The 15,021-nt window shown below is 40.9% G+C and overlaps 1 protein-coding gene across 1 annotated transcript in view; it reads left to right on the top strand.

The window, feature by feature from the left end:
* The window catches only part of LOC104541259 (AT-rich interactive domain-containing protein 1B-like), a 62,347-nt gene extending 54,173 nt beyond the window's left edge, over positions 1 to 8,174 (top strand). Inside the window, exon 3 of the mRNA XM_010185264.1 lies at positions 8,063 to 8,174. Coding sequence (XP_010183566.1) covers positions 8,063 to 8,138 — 76 coding nt within the window. The 3' untranslated portion in view covers positions 8,139 to 8,174. The remainder of the gene's footprint in view (positions 1 to 8,062) is intronic.
* Positions 8,175 to 15,021: the final 6,847 nt, after the last annotated feature.

Here is a 15,021-nt window from a genome sequence, read left to right as displayed (position 1 = left end):
GGAATGCTCCTGACCACAGGTACCCTGCTGGTTTTTAATTTTATCACCTGTTTTTGTATCATTCTAAACCCTGGTAGAAGTATTACAGCTCACGCTTGAGCAATGCAGAAAGGTCTGAGTTCTGATGAGATTTTTTTCTGTACTAAAATGAAGTTATCGTACAGTATTATAAAGGAACTCTGGCAGTAAGAGCCTCCTTTCAGCTAAACTGGAAAGAGAAAATTTTGTCTGGGGGACTAGGGAGGTCTTATTTTGCTCTTTTATTGTTAAGTGGTCAGATACATACATACAATCAGTCAATCAGTAGATTCAGTGGACAGTGTCCCATGTCCATAACAAAAATCTCTGCAAAACATTCCAGTGCAAAAGGTGAGGATGCTGAATACTTTTTTTATATACTAAAAACTTCAGTATTTATCAGTAAATAATCCCGAAAAGAAGTATTTTTCATCTCAACTTAAAAACTGTGTAAAGTCTATCACGGACTTAGTACATTATGCTTAGAGCAAAGTTTTTTTAAAGAGTTTAGTGATACAGTAGGAGACAGGTGTTCAGATGTATTTTTCAGAGTTCTCAAATCAGTGGTTTGACTTTGATCCACAAAGTATTATTATTATTGTTGTTATGATGGTGGTATTTAAAGTTTCTAAATTATGATTTCTCTCAGTATTTAAATCACAGAAGGTTAATTAAAGCAGTTCTTTATTTTGCAATTGCCTGGTAATATTAACCTCACAAAGTCTGCATTAAATCAGTGAAGTAATAGAATTGCATTTGCTTTATAAAATAACTCTACAAGAGCAAAGACAAAGCCATTTATAGTTCAGTGCCATTAATTGCTTGGCATTTAGATATCAGTGTAGGAGTCAATTAATTAACTTGATAGTAAAACTGTTGGAATGCAGGCTGATAAAAACGACTTTGTTTTAGAAGATTAGTGATCATAACTATTGTTGCTCCCCTTCCCACTCTCTTTATTTCTCAGTGATGATTTTCTTTTACTGTTATTCTGAGAGCAAAATTAATATCCCAGAAATAATTTTATTGTTACCTTTGAAATTTAGCAGTAAGTTAAACAGAATAGTGAGTTTATCAAAGATGAGGTGTCCCTCATCACGTAATAGTCTTTTGCTTTACGATCTATTAATCTGATGGGTGTTCCTTAGGCAAAGTTGTCTACACAAATGTTTTGGAATTTGAATGCACAAACCGTGTTTTAAGAAAAAACTGAAAATGCAAATACTATAGTACTATGAACTAGGTGATGAAGTTGGAAAGTCTGAAAAGTACTCATAAATCTGAGTTGTAGCTTTTTTGTTTATTTTCTGGGTTTTTTGTTTGTTTGTTTGGTGTTTTTTTTAGTTCTGTATATATCCCAAATTTTAGTGGTCTTGTAAATTACACCTCATGGCCGGTTGCAGTGCAGCAGTATTCTCTTATGGCCTTTAAATTAACACACGTGATTTTCCTCAAAGGTAGAGAAAATAAGTTTGTTAGTATTTTCTGGCATAAAATTTACCACTGTATTCTTTGGGCTGCCCGTATTTTCTTTAATAATTGAAGATGTTCACTGTACATATATCTAGCTTTATTTTCCATATTTTACATTGGGATTTTGTTGTTAAGAAAATGTATTATCTGAATACAGGTCAGCATATATTTTATATGTATTCATTACCCTTTCCAGTATTTCCCTTTTACTACATTTTCTTGTTACAGGAGGATTTAAAATAGATTTAGAAGCGTGCAGCTGAAATCTTAGAGTGTTTCAGTTGTTGCAATCAGATATGGACAACAAAGCAGCAAATCAAAGTAAGAAAGATACCACTTAAAAAGCAAGTTTACCTTTACACGTTGACAAAACTACTGGGTGTTTTTGTTGTGGGAGAGAGGAGAACAACTGTTGGTGTTGGTGAGTTGTCCCGCAATAAATCAAGCTCTGCAAGAGCACAGCCTCTCCCTTCGTGTCTTCCTCACACTGCTCCCTGTTGCAAAGTACCCATCTTGGGTAACTTCCACGTGCACGTTTTTAGGTAGAAAATGAAATAGCTGGCTATATGTGTTTGATTTTGGGGTGTCTGGCTACAGAATTCATAAAGATCGTGCTCCTTCATGCTCACAAAAAAAAGGAGTACTTTTTCACCACTTCTTCACTTGTTCCCCACCCTGCTCTGCTCTCCTCTCACGCTCCCAAAACGAGCCCAGCTGGGAATACTTTCTTTCAAAAAAATCACAGTTGTCACGGTGGTGGTGAAGACCTTCCTGCCTCAAAGATTAAAGAAATCACTTGCTGCTCTTGGTTTAAGCTGTTGTATTGTTGTATTGAATAGCCTCTGCTGCTGGGTGCTCCCCTCTGTAAGTCATTGCTGTCTTTCCACTCCTTGGACTAAGACATTTTTCCACGTGGCGTCTGGATTTAGAGAGTGATGTGCAGATACTCTGTGCCTTCACAGAATGCAGAGGAAGAGAGGACAGTAATGCAGCTAATTTGGGAGACCCAAATGTAGCACGCTAATCCTTTCACACACTGAAAAACTAAGTTAACCACAACAGTAGAGTCCAGCTGAGAAACCCTTCATTACCAAAATTATTAGGGACTTGTTTGCATCTGAACTTCAGTTCCTTCTGCTGTTGATAAATAGTAGGTAAATTAAATGATCAAAATTAGGTTTAAGAGACCTCCATGGTGTGTAGTATTAGGGAATAAGTTAACAGGTGTCACTGTACTGTGATATAAATGTTGTCTGTAACATAATACAGCTTTATATTTGAGAGGGGGGAAGAAACACACACAAAACAAACCTCACCATTCTGCTTTTTTTGTATGCAACCTCAGTGATGTTTTAGGTGTTGCTTACAGCCCTTCCTCACAGATCTGCTGGTTTTCATGAGCCTTTAGATGAAGTCCTGGCTTTTACCTCAAAGCACGGTTACAGACGTGCCCCTAAGAAAACGCTGAAGAAATGTTTCCCAGTCTCAAGTGAGGAAGTCTCATCCGTGGGTACCGATCTCCCTTAGCCTGGAGGCAGCAGCTGCTCTCGGTGCAGCTTTTTTCTTTACTCTGTGAGCTGGCTCCGGGCTCTCAGCGCTGCTGTAAGCTGCGGGCAGCGCTCTGACCTCCTTTCTGCCATCAGCCGTCTGCTCTGGAGAGCTGCTGGGCAGCAGCAGGCGGTTGGGGGCAGGCGGCTGCTCTCCGGGGTGCAGGGCCCCCCAAATCCCCACTTCTGCAGCAGCCAAGTTGGAAGAAACGGCGGGTTTTAAATCCAGCTCCCTCTCCTGCGTTTTGTTGGGTTTAGCTTTTTGGGGTGCAGAGCTGATGTGTTCCTCCCTGAGTTTTAGGAAGGAACGGTTTGGCGTAGAGCAGGATGCTGGGTGACACAAAATGTCTAAGTCGGCACAGTAACATGGCTGTCTGTCCCAGGTAACTATAAGGCATAGGACATGTGAAAACCACCAGGGCTCTTATTTATTATTTTTTTTTCTTTTAAATATAGTTTTTTCAGTGAAAAGATGGACAGGGAGAGGAAGGCAGTGGATGCAGAAAATGAAAGCCTGGTTGAACTGCCCACTCTTGCGTTTTTTTAGGAAAAGCTCTGTAAACATGGGAAAATTAATGGGGAAAAATGTGTGGTTTACTCTTTATTTCCAATTGTATTTCTCAGATTACCTCTTCAGGTTCTGTCTCATCTCTTCATTCACACTGGAACTTTACATCTGTAGAACAAAGAAACTACCTTTTTTCCTGTAAATGAAGAACTGGCAGGTGTTTATCAGGCTGCGCAACGTGCAACAGTCGCGTTTTAATACAAACATCAAACTCGCCTGGTTTTTTTCATGTGGCACGTTACAAGTATGAGAGAAGAAAATGAGAAGAAATGTCTTGTTTCTGATTAAATCCGCTACTGATATGCTCTGTGATCCATGGAATGCAATAGTGGCGGAAAGCAAAAAGCAAGATAAGGGTTTCTGAGAACGATTTCATCTTGGAGCTCTTCCTGCATCACTTGCTTAATGTGGCTCCTGAAGGCCACACAGAGGAGACACACGTGAAAATGGACAGGAGTGTTTAGGAAGAGACCTTTCTGTGTGGTTATTTGGCTCAGATTACCTGATACGGGATGAGAAGCTGTGCTGTCCAATGTTCTTCCTGTAAGATGTGGGGGGTTGACCCTATCTGTGCTTAATATGCTTTCAGTGTATTCTGCAGGGGAAAACCTTTCATAGTTCAGAAGTCTGAGTTTGTAAAAAGTTTCTGAGAGTTCTGATGGACTAAGCCTTAATAATATATTTACTTACCCAAGGTAACTGTCTTTTGCATCAACTGCAGCCTTCCCCCTCTGGTGTCTTAACTTTGTTGTTATGCTGTGATAATTGGGAACCTGAAGGTAGAAAACAGTGTTCCCATTCTAGATGTTTTTCTTTAAATTAGCTTAAAAAAGAGATCTAGGAAATAGGTTTAGAATGAAACTGGAGATATCCTGGAAGGGAAGATATTAATGGCATTGAAGAAGATGATGAGATGCCTTATTGACAATGACTGGGCTACACCTGAGCCATCCCATCTGGCAGAAATTTTCCAAATTTCTCCAGGTACATGGTAGGATTTTTCTCTGAGTCAGCTATTTTGAGTTCACGACTTGCTGGTTATTTGTCCCAGTGCCTCTTCTAAAATCTGATGGGGGAAACCCTGCTCTTAGTTATTTTACAACTTTGTTGACAGTTTGTGCTGTAACAGCTATGATATGGTTGGGTTTGTGCCAAGCTGGGAAGTTCTGAGTGGAAACTTGTAGCCTTCTGTTTATAAAAGCCTGGGTTTCTCTCTCTCTCTCTCACACACACACGCACACACACACATGCTCTTCTTCTACGGGAGGAAGGATTTTCTGCGATTCATAAAAAATCATAAGCTTTGAAACCTGACGGCATTGATGGATAAAATATCAGGAGTCAAAAGAAAAAGGAATCGCAGGAGAAGACTGAGCCCAAATATCCATGGGGGACTCCTCAGCTGTGACTGCAGCACATGGTGCCATGTTCCTCTTGTCCTTAATGTTCATTCCCTGACAAATCCATTCCTAGACACTTGAAAGAAAAGTGACCTTTCAAAACTGAAAGTGAGAATTGCCAATTCTATGCATTTCTTCAGTGCAGACAATTTACCCGAAAATTTCTATCCTTATTTATCTCTCAGTCTGTTGTGCCTATTCTGTGATACGCTGCATGTTAACATTTCCTAATGCAGAACTAAAGAAAAGCAGTAGGGCTTTTCTCTCCTCTGTTTTTTCAGTGAAAATGATACTGAGCACTGTTTGGTTATGAAGTCAGCCTCTTAGTGAAATATGGTATTATTTAATCGTCATTATGTTTAGTATATAAATGGACTGTTTTTATTGGACAGTGCATATGTATAAACAGATAAAATTATACACGCAGCCCCATGCATATTTCATCTGGGAGATTCCCATGCCTGCAGCTTACTGAGAGCAAGCTGATTTTTCACTTCTCAAGAGTTGCTTTCCAAGTGCAGAGTGATCCAAGGATCTAAACAGCTTTATGGAGAATATAAGAAAATAGTCAGTGATCTCGGTCCCATTAGGAGTGCGCAGGTATCTGCATCATAGCAAACACGGGTGTATTTGTTTCCAAACCTCGTCTAGAATGGAGCAAAAAGATTTGATTTCTGTTTCCCACTGCCAGAAAGGAAAGCACTATGGAAATTTTGCATTTAAAAAGACAAAGGGTGTCCTGTCTGGGGTTTTTAATGTGCTCTTCGCTGTGCGGAAAGACATTTCATACATAGTCTTCAAATACCCAGGTAAAAGTAAATTCCATTCGTCATGCAGTATTTCTCATGAGAAAGCATGCTGTCTCTTCCCTCTCCTGCTCCAGTCCCCCTGGAAATTACAGTAGGAAGCCAGGTTAAAATCTTGCAAATGTGGGAAAACCCGTGCTTGGTACTTTGTAAGGAGTTAATGGCTCTTGATTTTTCAAAATATAAAACTCATTTTGCTTTTCAGCAAAATGCTGTAGTGTCTGTTTGGAAAAAGGAACAATTGTGTTCCTAAAATGATGTCTCCCAAATTGAATATTTCATGTATCCTTTTTCCCAGCTCCTGGTATTTCTGGGTGGTTTTTGTTGTTGCTGTTTTAACAAGTGTTTGGTGTATTTTTTTTAAGAGTTAGGTTTGGAAGCTGAGATCTGGGGTTGCTGGGTTTATTACAGATGCCTGCAGTGACAGCCCCTAGCGTGTGTGAGTGTGTCTGTGTGTGTGTTTGTGTGTGTTTGTGTGTGTGTGTGTGTGTCTGTGTGTGCATATTTTTAAATAAAAAGGAAAGCAGAGGTTTGCTCATTTGTTTGCCCATTGTGAAGCTGTCCTGCACCTTTCTGCTCCTTTGTGCGGGGGTGAAGGCTGCTGAATGGAGGCCTTGTGCCATTTGTTGATTTTAAACCTCGCTGTTAATCCACAGGAACCTGCTGGTGTGCGCAGCAGGAGAGCTGTGTGACAAGTGGAAATCTGGGCGGGGGGGAGCGCGGGGGGTCACAGGGGATAATAATCATTCAGCCATCAGCCTTTGTCACCCTTAAGCCTAATTGTTACCCTCTGCTGGTAACCGCATTGAAGTGCTGGCCTTTTAAGTGTTTCTTGATTTTACTTGGCACAGGCTTACGGATAGCACCGTTTTATTGCCGGGTTTGCATCGCATCAAGTTTGCCGGGGTTTGTTTTATCAGCCCCGCTGAATTTGCTGTGTCCCTTAAAATAATTCGGGAGAGCCCAAAGTGATGGAAGGGGCTGAATGGAAACAGTATGGTCCTTGACAAATATCCCCCTGTCAGGAGCAGGGCTAAAAGCAGAGGCAGAAAGCTTTCCTCCCTGAAAAGCCAGCTCTCTCCTGGAGCCTGTGTGCGAGCAGTGAGCGTGGGTACGGGCACCTGACTGTCAGAAAATGCCCTTTATAAGCAGAGCAAGGTGATGCTCAGGCTGCGGCAGGGTGCTAGGAGCACCCGTGTGCTTTCAGGTACCCGTCAGAACCGAAAGTGTGAGGGTAGCTGAAGCAAATTGAACCGGTAGTAAACTCTGGAGGGAGAGGAGAATTAAACCATTTGGAAACGACAAAGAAAAAGCTTGAAGGTGGGATATCTTTTCTAGCAGTTGGGAACTGGTTCTCCAACTTTCCCTGCCAGTTCCACATGCTAGAGTCAGTATTGCACCTTCTGCTGTTGTCCTTGAAGAAGTTAGAGTAGAAGCTGCTGTAGTAGCTAAGACAAAGCCTGAATCTAAGGCTTTGCAATGGACAGGTATCTCTGTATGTTAAGTAAGGCTGTGTTGTGGGATGGGAGATGGCAGGGGGGAGGTTTCCATTGCTCCCCCCACCTCTGTGTGATGGGTGTTGTGTTAGGCTGTTACCTAAGACTGCTTGGGCTTGCGAAGGGAGCGAAACGGGGATTTTCCTCTTGTGGTTGCCAGTACAGGCTTTGGAGCTACTTTTCATGAAACGCACTTTCCTTCTAACCTGTCATATACAATGTGCTTCCAGCAAATGCAGCGAATGCATTGCGTGCTACCACCTGATAGCTGGTGTTGGGAAGTCGTGCCAGTAGTAGTGATGGTAAATCCAGGGTTGTTACGTGAGTCTGATTACACAGCCTGATTACAACCTTACTTTCAAGTCAGTCTTCCACCTGGCTCAGTACTTCATCAAAAGGCTTGAGAATACGTCTTGGAGTAGGTCAGTGTTTTGACCACTTTGTACTTGCTACTCTTCTACAGTAAAAGGGGGTTGCTTATTTGGCAGGTTTGTTTTCGTGTGTTTCCTCATGGTGTGAGTCCCTGCTGCTTGTCAGCACGCCACTCTGCTCCTTGGATTTCAATATGAACAGCACAGGTCAGAGTGATACCTGTGCAGGCTTCGTACTTCCATCAAGAAGGTTTAACTAGTAAAACTTCTGATAAAAAAAAAACCCATCAGCACCCAGCTGTTGTATTTTCACCCTTCTGTGGTGCAGATTTAATTGTAATTACTGAGTCAGGCTAATAACTCTGTTCCAACTGTTGTTGCAGGACATGTCTCAGGAAGGCTATGGAACCAGATCTCAACCCCCTATGGCCCCAGGAAAGCCGAACCATGAAGACTTGAATCTAATCCAGCAAGAAAGACCATCGAGCTTACCAGTAAGAAACTAATGTTTGTTTTGGTATTTTGAAATTAAAGCCCTTTATGTAGGATTTCAATGCATCAAGGATGAGTGAATGAGAAATACTGAAAGAAGAAATATTAAACGAGGTTGATCACAAACCAGTTTTAAAAAAATACGGTGAGAACAAACAGCTTGTATATGAGTGGACTTAGCTTAGGCTTGTTCTGGTTCAAAAGAGCGCTACTTACGCACATGCTTGTGCACATGTGTATTTGCATAGAGGAAATGGTTTGATTTTTTAGCTTTAGGAGTTCCGTACTTGCACAAAACAATCTGGTGAGGAAGAGGCTTTTTCTGTGCCCTTTTCAAAGGATTTCAGTGGATTCTGGTTTACAATGCTGCTGCCAGGAGTTACTTGCTCCAAATCTGAAGCATCAGTAATGAATTTGGCGTGTTAATTCTGCTGCTGTCTACTACTGCACAAGTGTAGAAGTGGGAATTATGGTGATAATTGGGCTAGGCTGATCTTTTGGTTAGGAAATGATTTTGGACTAACAATTCTTAGTTTTTCTGAGCTCTATGCATTCTGCTGTGAGGGAAACAGCACAGATTAATATATTTTGCAAAGACACAGCAGCTACTCTTTTGAAGTTTCATTTCACCATAATGGGCAAAGTACTCCTTGGTCTTGTCTCTGTGTGCCCCCATTGGTCTGGGGATTTTCTTGTTTGGTGGTGGTAACACAGCATGAGTTTAAACCAACTGGAATATGTTCAGCTTAAATGATGAAAACTGTTTGTACACTATGTGGCCTCTGGCTTGGAGTAATGTATCATAAACATAGAGGATATTTCCTGCAGTTCACTGGGTGTGCATTCACTTCCAGTGAGCAGAGGGATCTATCTGAAGAGTTCATCTTACCGAGTCACCACATGTATCTGTGAAATCTGGTAGTACGGTGTCTGTTTTACCTCTGGCACATGGTGCTATTGTCAACCCCTAAAAACAGGGCAGTAAACATCTTCATAGCATTTTAAAGTTGTATCTTCGGCACCTAGAAGAGTATATGTGCCACAAACTCTTTGCATGACATCGGAAATGTGCGTGTCTCAGGAAAAACTATGGAAACTGGTGTGAGCAGAGTTATCCATTTGCTTTGAACTGGTATTAATTTGACAGTTTTTTGGGAAATTTTTTTTTTTTAAAGACTTAATTTCTCTGAACAGGTCTCAAAAATGAATGCTGGCAGTTAACTTAAAAATAGTAACTACCGTGGACATTGAACTGTTTTGGCAACAACCACCTACTTTAAAAAGCAGTAATATTAAAAGGGATGCTTTAACAGTTTTTCATGAGCAGTGCTTATTAGGGTAGAGAGAAGTAGAATTTTTTATCAACCAATGTTCTACTAATTTGCCTGTGGTTTTTCTTAAACATTCGTCCTACTTTTAATCCATGTCATAACTCCATGATCATGATATCTAAGCAGAGTATTGGGTATTATCTATGTCCCTTAGTGTTTGGTATATTTAGTAGCTCATTATTATTCTAGCTATGAGTAAGCTGGTAGTATTAACAATGAATGTTAACCATTTTGGACACATAGCTTAAACTCTAAGTTGGTCCCAAATGCTGTTATTGAGACACTTCATTGCTGAAAAGGTTTGGTACATAATAAAAGAGCATTTCATATACTCAAAAACCTTGCTGTTTGGATATGGAGGGGAATGCGAGGTATCATCGTTTGGCGTCTTGGTTTGGTTTGGGTTTGTTTTGGTTTGGTTTTGTTCCCTTGGTTTTTTGTTTTGTTTTTAAATTCAAAAACAACGGCAACCCTTCCTATGTGGTGACAATACTTTTTTTGGTAGCGTGAGCAAACTCCCCATCATCATACTTCCAAGAAAAATGTCTTAGAAATTAGAAACAATCCATACGTTCAAAGTGCATTGTACATGATAAATGTACTTTAATGTAACTCTATTTGGGGTATGGATGACTTGACCATATAAACATGGGTTGTGTGTTTTTTGGTGTTACGGGGTTTTTTTCCCCTGGAGCAAGACAGTTCTGTATTCAGTTTTGGACTGCTTATGAAAACCTGTGATCACTATCCCTTGCTTAATATTCCTAGTTATAGAGTCATTTTGGGGATGCTAAATACGGCTCCTTAAGCTTGTTTCAAGATAATGCTGTTCTTGAGGGCAGTCAGTTAAGTCTTCTTTGTACAGTGAAGCTTGAAATGATAGCAGCAGTGTTACGCTTTTAATAAAATTTGGTTGTGTTTTGTTTCATGGTATTCTGGTATTTATACAGTTTGCCCGTTATCTTTTTATTTCTTAAGGGCACTGTGTAAAATCACAGCAGCTACATAGCAAGCTTATGCAAGTGTCTGAAAAACAACAAAAGAGATGTAATGCTCAATGGTGAATGGTGTTCTCTGATGTGGCTTTGAAAAAAAGAGCTTCCCTTTGATGGGTTTGAAGAGGAGCTGGCCACTTTCTGCAGCACTGAATGCTGGCCTGTGTCATCCTTTGGGGGAGATTTTTCGGCAGGTTTGTGTCACAGTAAGCGCAGCTCAGCAGCTCAATGGTTGTTCCGTTTCCTTCACACGTTGTATATAAAAGTCCTGGCATGAATGTTCCCATAAAGTTCAAAGCGGACAAATTTGTAATGTGGATTGGTAACAAATGGCTGCAACCCAAATATGGCTTTATTAGCTACTTCTAATGGCCTGACAGATCCCATACAATGATTGCTTTCCTTCTCAAACTGCTCTGGGCTCTGGAGGGTCTGACCTGTGGGTCTCTGACCATGTGGAGTCACTGGGAGCCTAAATGAAAAGTCGCACAGAATAACGCTCCGAGCACTTTTGTTGGGGTCACAATTAGAAGGAAATCTCAAGCTTTTGAGAAAACAGGGGAGTTTTAGGTGCTCTGTGAAGGAAAGGAAGTCATAAACAAACTGTTCTCTATTAGAGTGGAGGAATAAAGGGGCAGAGGCCTGAATGAAATTGTCTGGAGAACAGCTACTACAGAATATATTTATCGAGACTTAAAGGATAATAGCAAAATACACATTACTGCTATTGTGTGAAAGCTAGAGCAGACTTACAGGAAAAAGCTTCCAAGTGATATATCTGCAAATTTGTTGCTGCAGTAAAGGAGCTTGTGTCAGCAGTAGGCTGTGTGTGTCTATGAAGACTAATCCTTTACTTTGTCTTTAATGAGTAATTTTGTAAATGTTCACGTTGGAGTACGTTGAAAGAAGAGCAGAAAACATACATGAATTTATTTTTTTTTTTGCTGGCATGAGTATGAAAGTCACTTCAGATAGGCATTGGTGGTTTTGCTACTACTTTTTGTTTTAATAAGGTTCTTTTTCTGCCCAGTGTCAGGTATGCTTGTTAGAGCTGTGAGGTCAAATGGCCTACCCAAGGTTGCCATGCTTTTGAAACATGGGTTTCTCCTAATTATTTTTCTTGTTGGAACCTATAGGTAAAGCTCTGTGGCTGCTCGAGCCTAAGCCAGGGCAGTGGCAGCGCTGCCGTGTGCCTCAGAGTGTGCCGGCTGTGCCATCCCATCTCCTCTGCTGGCACTCCTGGGACTGGCCGTTTGACCTGGGGAACCGAACCAGCTGAGAAATAATCACTCTCTTTATTTCTGGGTTGGTTTTTGACTGAATCACTGTGTAATTGTGTGGGCATCAGTAGTACCTCAGAAGAGGAGATGGAAATTGGAAGCCATGATGGGAAAAGGGACAGTGGAGACTGCAACAGCTTTGATTTTAGCCACATCCTAAAAGGCTGTATGATCTTGTTAGAAGGGTTTGAGATGTTGTCATTCTGTCAGCTGAGACAGGGTGGCACAGCAGATCCCAAGCGGGCCGTGCAGCAGCCACAGAGCCCCAGACAGGCAGAAGACGGTTCTCTCCTTTTTGTAAGGTAAGTTTTCTGCCGCTTTACATCCCTGAGCTGTTTAACACAGACAGTGAGTACGGGCCCAGAAGTGTGAGCGTGCACAGCTGGAGGCCGCAGGGAAGGTGGACTTGTGGCGTCCCTCAGCTACCTTGGCATAAACTGTAGTGAAATGGGGGCCTTAGACTTCTAACTTAGCTCAGGTTCGTCTTGTGTTCACTGGAGGTTGTGCAGTGCTGAAGGGGGAAGGCTGTATGTGGAGTGGAGGGAACCAGTGCTTTACTGGGCCACTTGCAATCTTGAGTTCATGGATTAATTCTACGACACCACTCATTCACTGGGTCTTTTCATGGAGGAAGCGCAATTTCCGTGCAAAACAAAATAGTCACCAGCAAGGGAGGTAGAACCCCGCTTGTATCTTGTGTAATGCCAAACCTGAGAAGTTTGGTTGTGGTTCTGCAACGTCTGTAGTTGTACGAGCTGCAGTGTAAGGTAGGTCTCAAATAAGGTGTAGTGTTGCTTGGACAGATCAGCTTTTTAAGATGCCAGTTGCCTTGCTTCCTTATGCTTTGTGCTGTGGAAAACAGTACATCAGCAATCCCTTCCTGATTTTATGAACTGTTTCACAGCTCTGTTTTACCTCATTCTAATGAGCCTCTAAAGGATGTTTTGAGTGCTGGACAGTCATTCCTGTGGTCGACACACCTTTTTCATTGTAGAAGGAAGGTACTAAATTAGATTTCAGAGGACCTCTGTTGAGAACTAGTAGTGAACTAAATACAAGACTGGATGTACTCGGCTGATGGAACATCATCATTGCAGATGTGTCTTGATAGGTACAGGCTGTGAGGAAAATACGTGGGACGGTTTGGGAATCCATACTCCCTGTCTCACTTGGAGAATGTGAAGTAGCTTGGAAAGTCATCTCGAACAACAGCAGCGCTCCCTGAACAAATGCCTTTAATGGCTGAAGTCTTAATAGAGCAGGAAAAGTTTCCAGCATTATTGGAGAAACTGAGTTAGTAGGAGATACCTCCCCTTTTCTCCAAGGTTAAACTACTGGGACGAGAGACTGTGGTGACATTTATACAGAGCTTAGTCCAGTAAGCCCTAATCATCACCAGGGTCGTGGGCACTACCGTAATGTAAATACTAATTACCACTGTAGCCCCTCCAGTAGGGATAAATCAGTTCTAAAAGAGGGGTAGGGCAGCAACCCTTCTTTTTTTTGTAATCCTTGTTGGATTCTTTGCAGGTAACCAAATTGGAAAGCTTGGTGTAAATTTAAGTGATATTTTAAAAATCTAGCATAGTGCTTCTGATTTGAGAAAGGAGGGGAAAAGATAGTTCTTGGGAGGCAAATTCAGTTTGCCAGTTGATAGATGCGTGTGTAGTACAGGATAGCAATTCTGTCCTGTAGTTATTTGCTTCTATTCATGTATCCATCTGAAAATAATGGGAGCATGTTAAACCATGAACAAGAGGAAACGTGAGTATGTAATACTTGTGAATTAAATTTTCCATTGTTTTTACAGCGAGTAGGATAAGGCTGGTGTGCCTCTTTCCCACTTTCCTTTCTTTTTGCTGCAGTGTTGTAAAATAACTGAATGATCTTGTTTTCCTTTGTTTGGGTCAAGAAATTTTAGCTGAAAATTGTTACTCTCTGAAAGAAGATTATTGACTCAACAAGCCTTCAATTTTCAGTGAATAACACTCCCACCCTCTAGCTTCAGGAACATGTGGTGCATGCATTCTATTTTAAAGTACAGACTGTAATTTAAAACTGAGGCAGTTTGATGCCCCACTGAACTTTGTTTAAGCCTGGAATAAAAGGAAAAAAGCTTCAAGTTGCAAAGAAGTGACTAAGCTTTCTCGAAGGCTTTTCTTGGCTATTATGCACAGAGTTGGAAAAAGTTTCTATTTTTTCAAGTAATTTTAATTCTAGATGAAGTGCAGTTGCTAGTTTTGGGTTTTTTTCTTCTTCTCACCATTCCATGTAATAAGCCTGTAGATAGCACAGGTTTTAATATAACATACTCCACACATATATATGTATTCCAGTGCATTTATGAGGTGCAAAACATGCTCTGTTGTGGGTGCTGGTGCACACACAGACTGTACATGGCCTCCTGGTGTTGGTCAGAACAGTGGGTCAGATCCGGTGCGAGCCACCGAAATTGGTGATGCTGCTGGGGGGGATGAACTTGCGCTCTGTGTTTGTCATTGAAAATCTCATCCCACTCTATGTTCGTGAGTGTTTCATATTTGACATCAGGGGAGCCAGGATTTCCTGTAGGTGATCAAACTGATTAATTGTCCCAAAGTCAACTTGTACTTTTAGTTTAAGTCCCGTTTTGGGGGAAAAGTACAATTAAAGTAGTGCAGAGCAGGCCTGGGCATGTGGTGTTCTTGTAGGGTTAAACTGAAAGATTGAAGCCAAAATTGTTAATTCTTGACTTGAATATTATTGCTATTAAAAATAAAATTTGTACTGTGAAGAGAAGGTCCTGTTGTTATTCATTTGTGTTTTGTGCCTTACAGGATTACTTCGTTTTGCTGGATAGGTTGATCATATTTATTAAAAAAACAGTGTTAGGTTGTTACTGAAGTATAGCAACTAATTTTACTAAGTACTGTGAAAAAGATACTTGGCTGTTCCATCACCTTTTCCGTTTCAGTATATTTTACCTTTATGATGTTTACAATGTCCCTGTAATAACAAAAATACTAATTTAGAATCTAAGAAAATTTACAAATGCAAAAAGAAATATTTAGTCTGACCTTTACATGAAACTTATGTGGGAAACCTGCTGATGGATTATAGATCCCAGTAGTGGTTAAGGTTGCAAAATCTTGTATTTAAATAGACCGATGTTGTCCTAAGTGGAATATAAAAGTATTAATAGTTTGGGGTTTTTTTCCTGCAATGTTTTTCAAAGCCATGAGGAGCTGTATTAATGTACCTCCAA

Source organism: Mesitornis unicolor, unplaced genomic scaffold, assembly GCF_000695765.1.
Source record: "Mesitornis unicolor isolate BGI_N332 unplaced genomic scaffold, ASM69576v1 scaffold38245, whole genome shotgun sequence".
Classification (NCBI taxonomy): domain Eukaryota; kingdom Metazoa; phylum Chordata; class Aves; order Mesitornithiformes; family Mesitornithidae; genus Mesitornis; species Mesitornis unicolor.
Note: the sequence above shows the minus strand (reverse complement) of the source record. Positions and strands in the feature narration are given on the sequence as shown.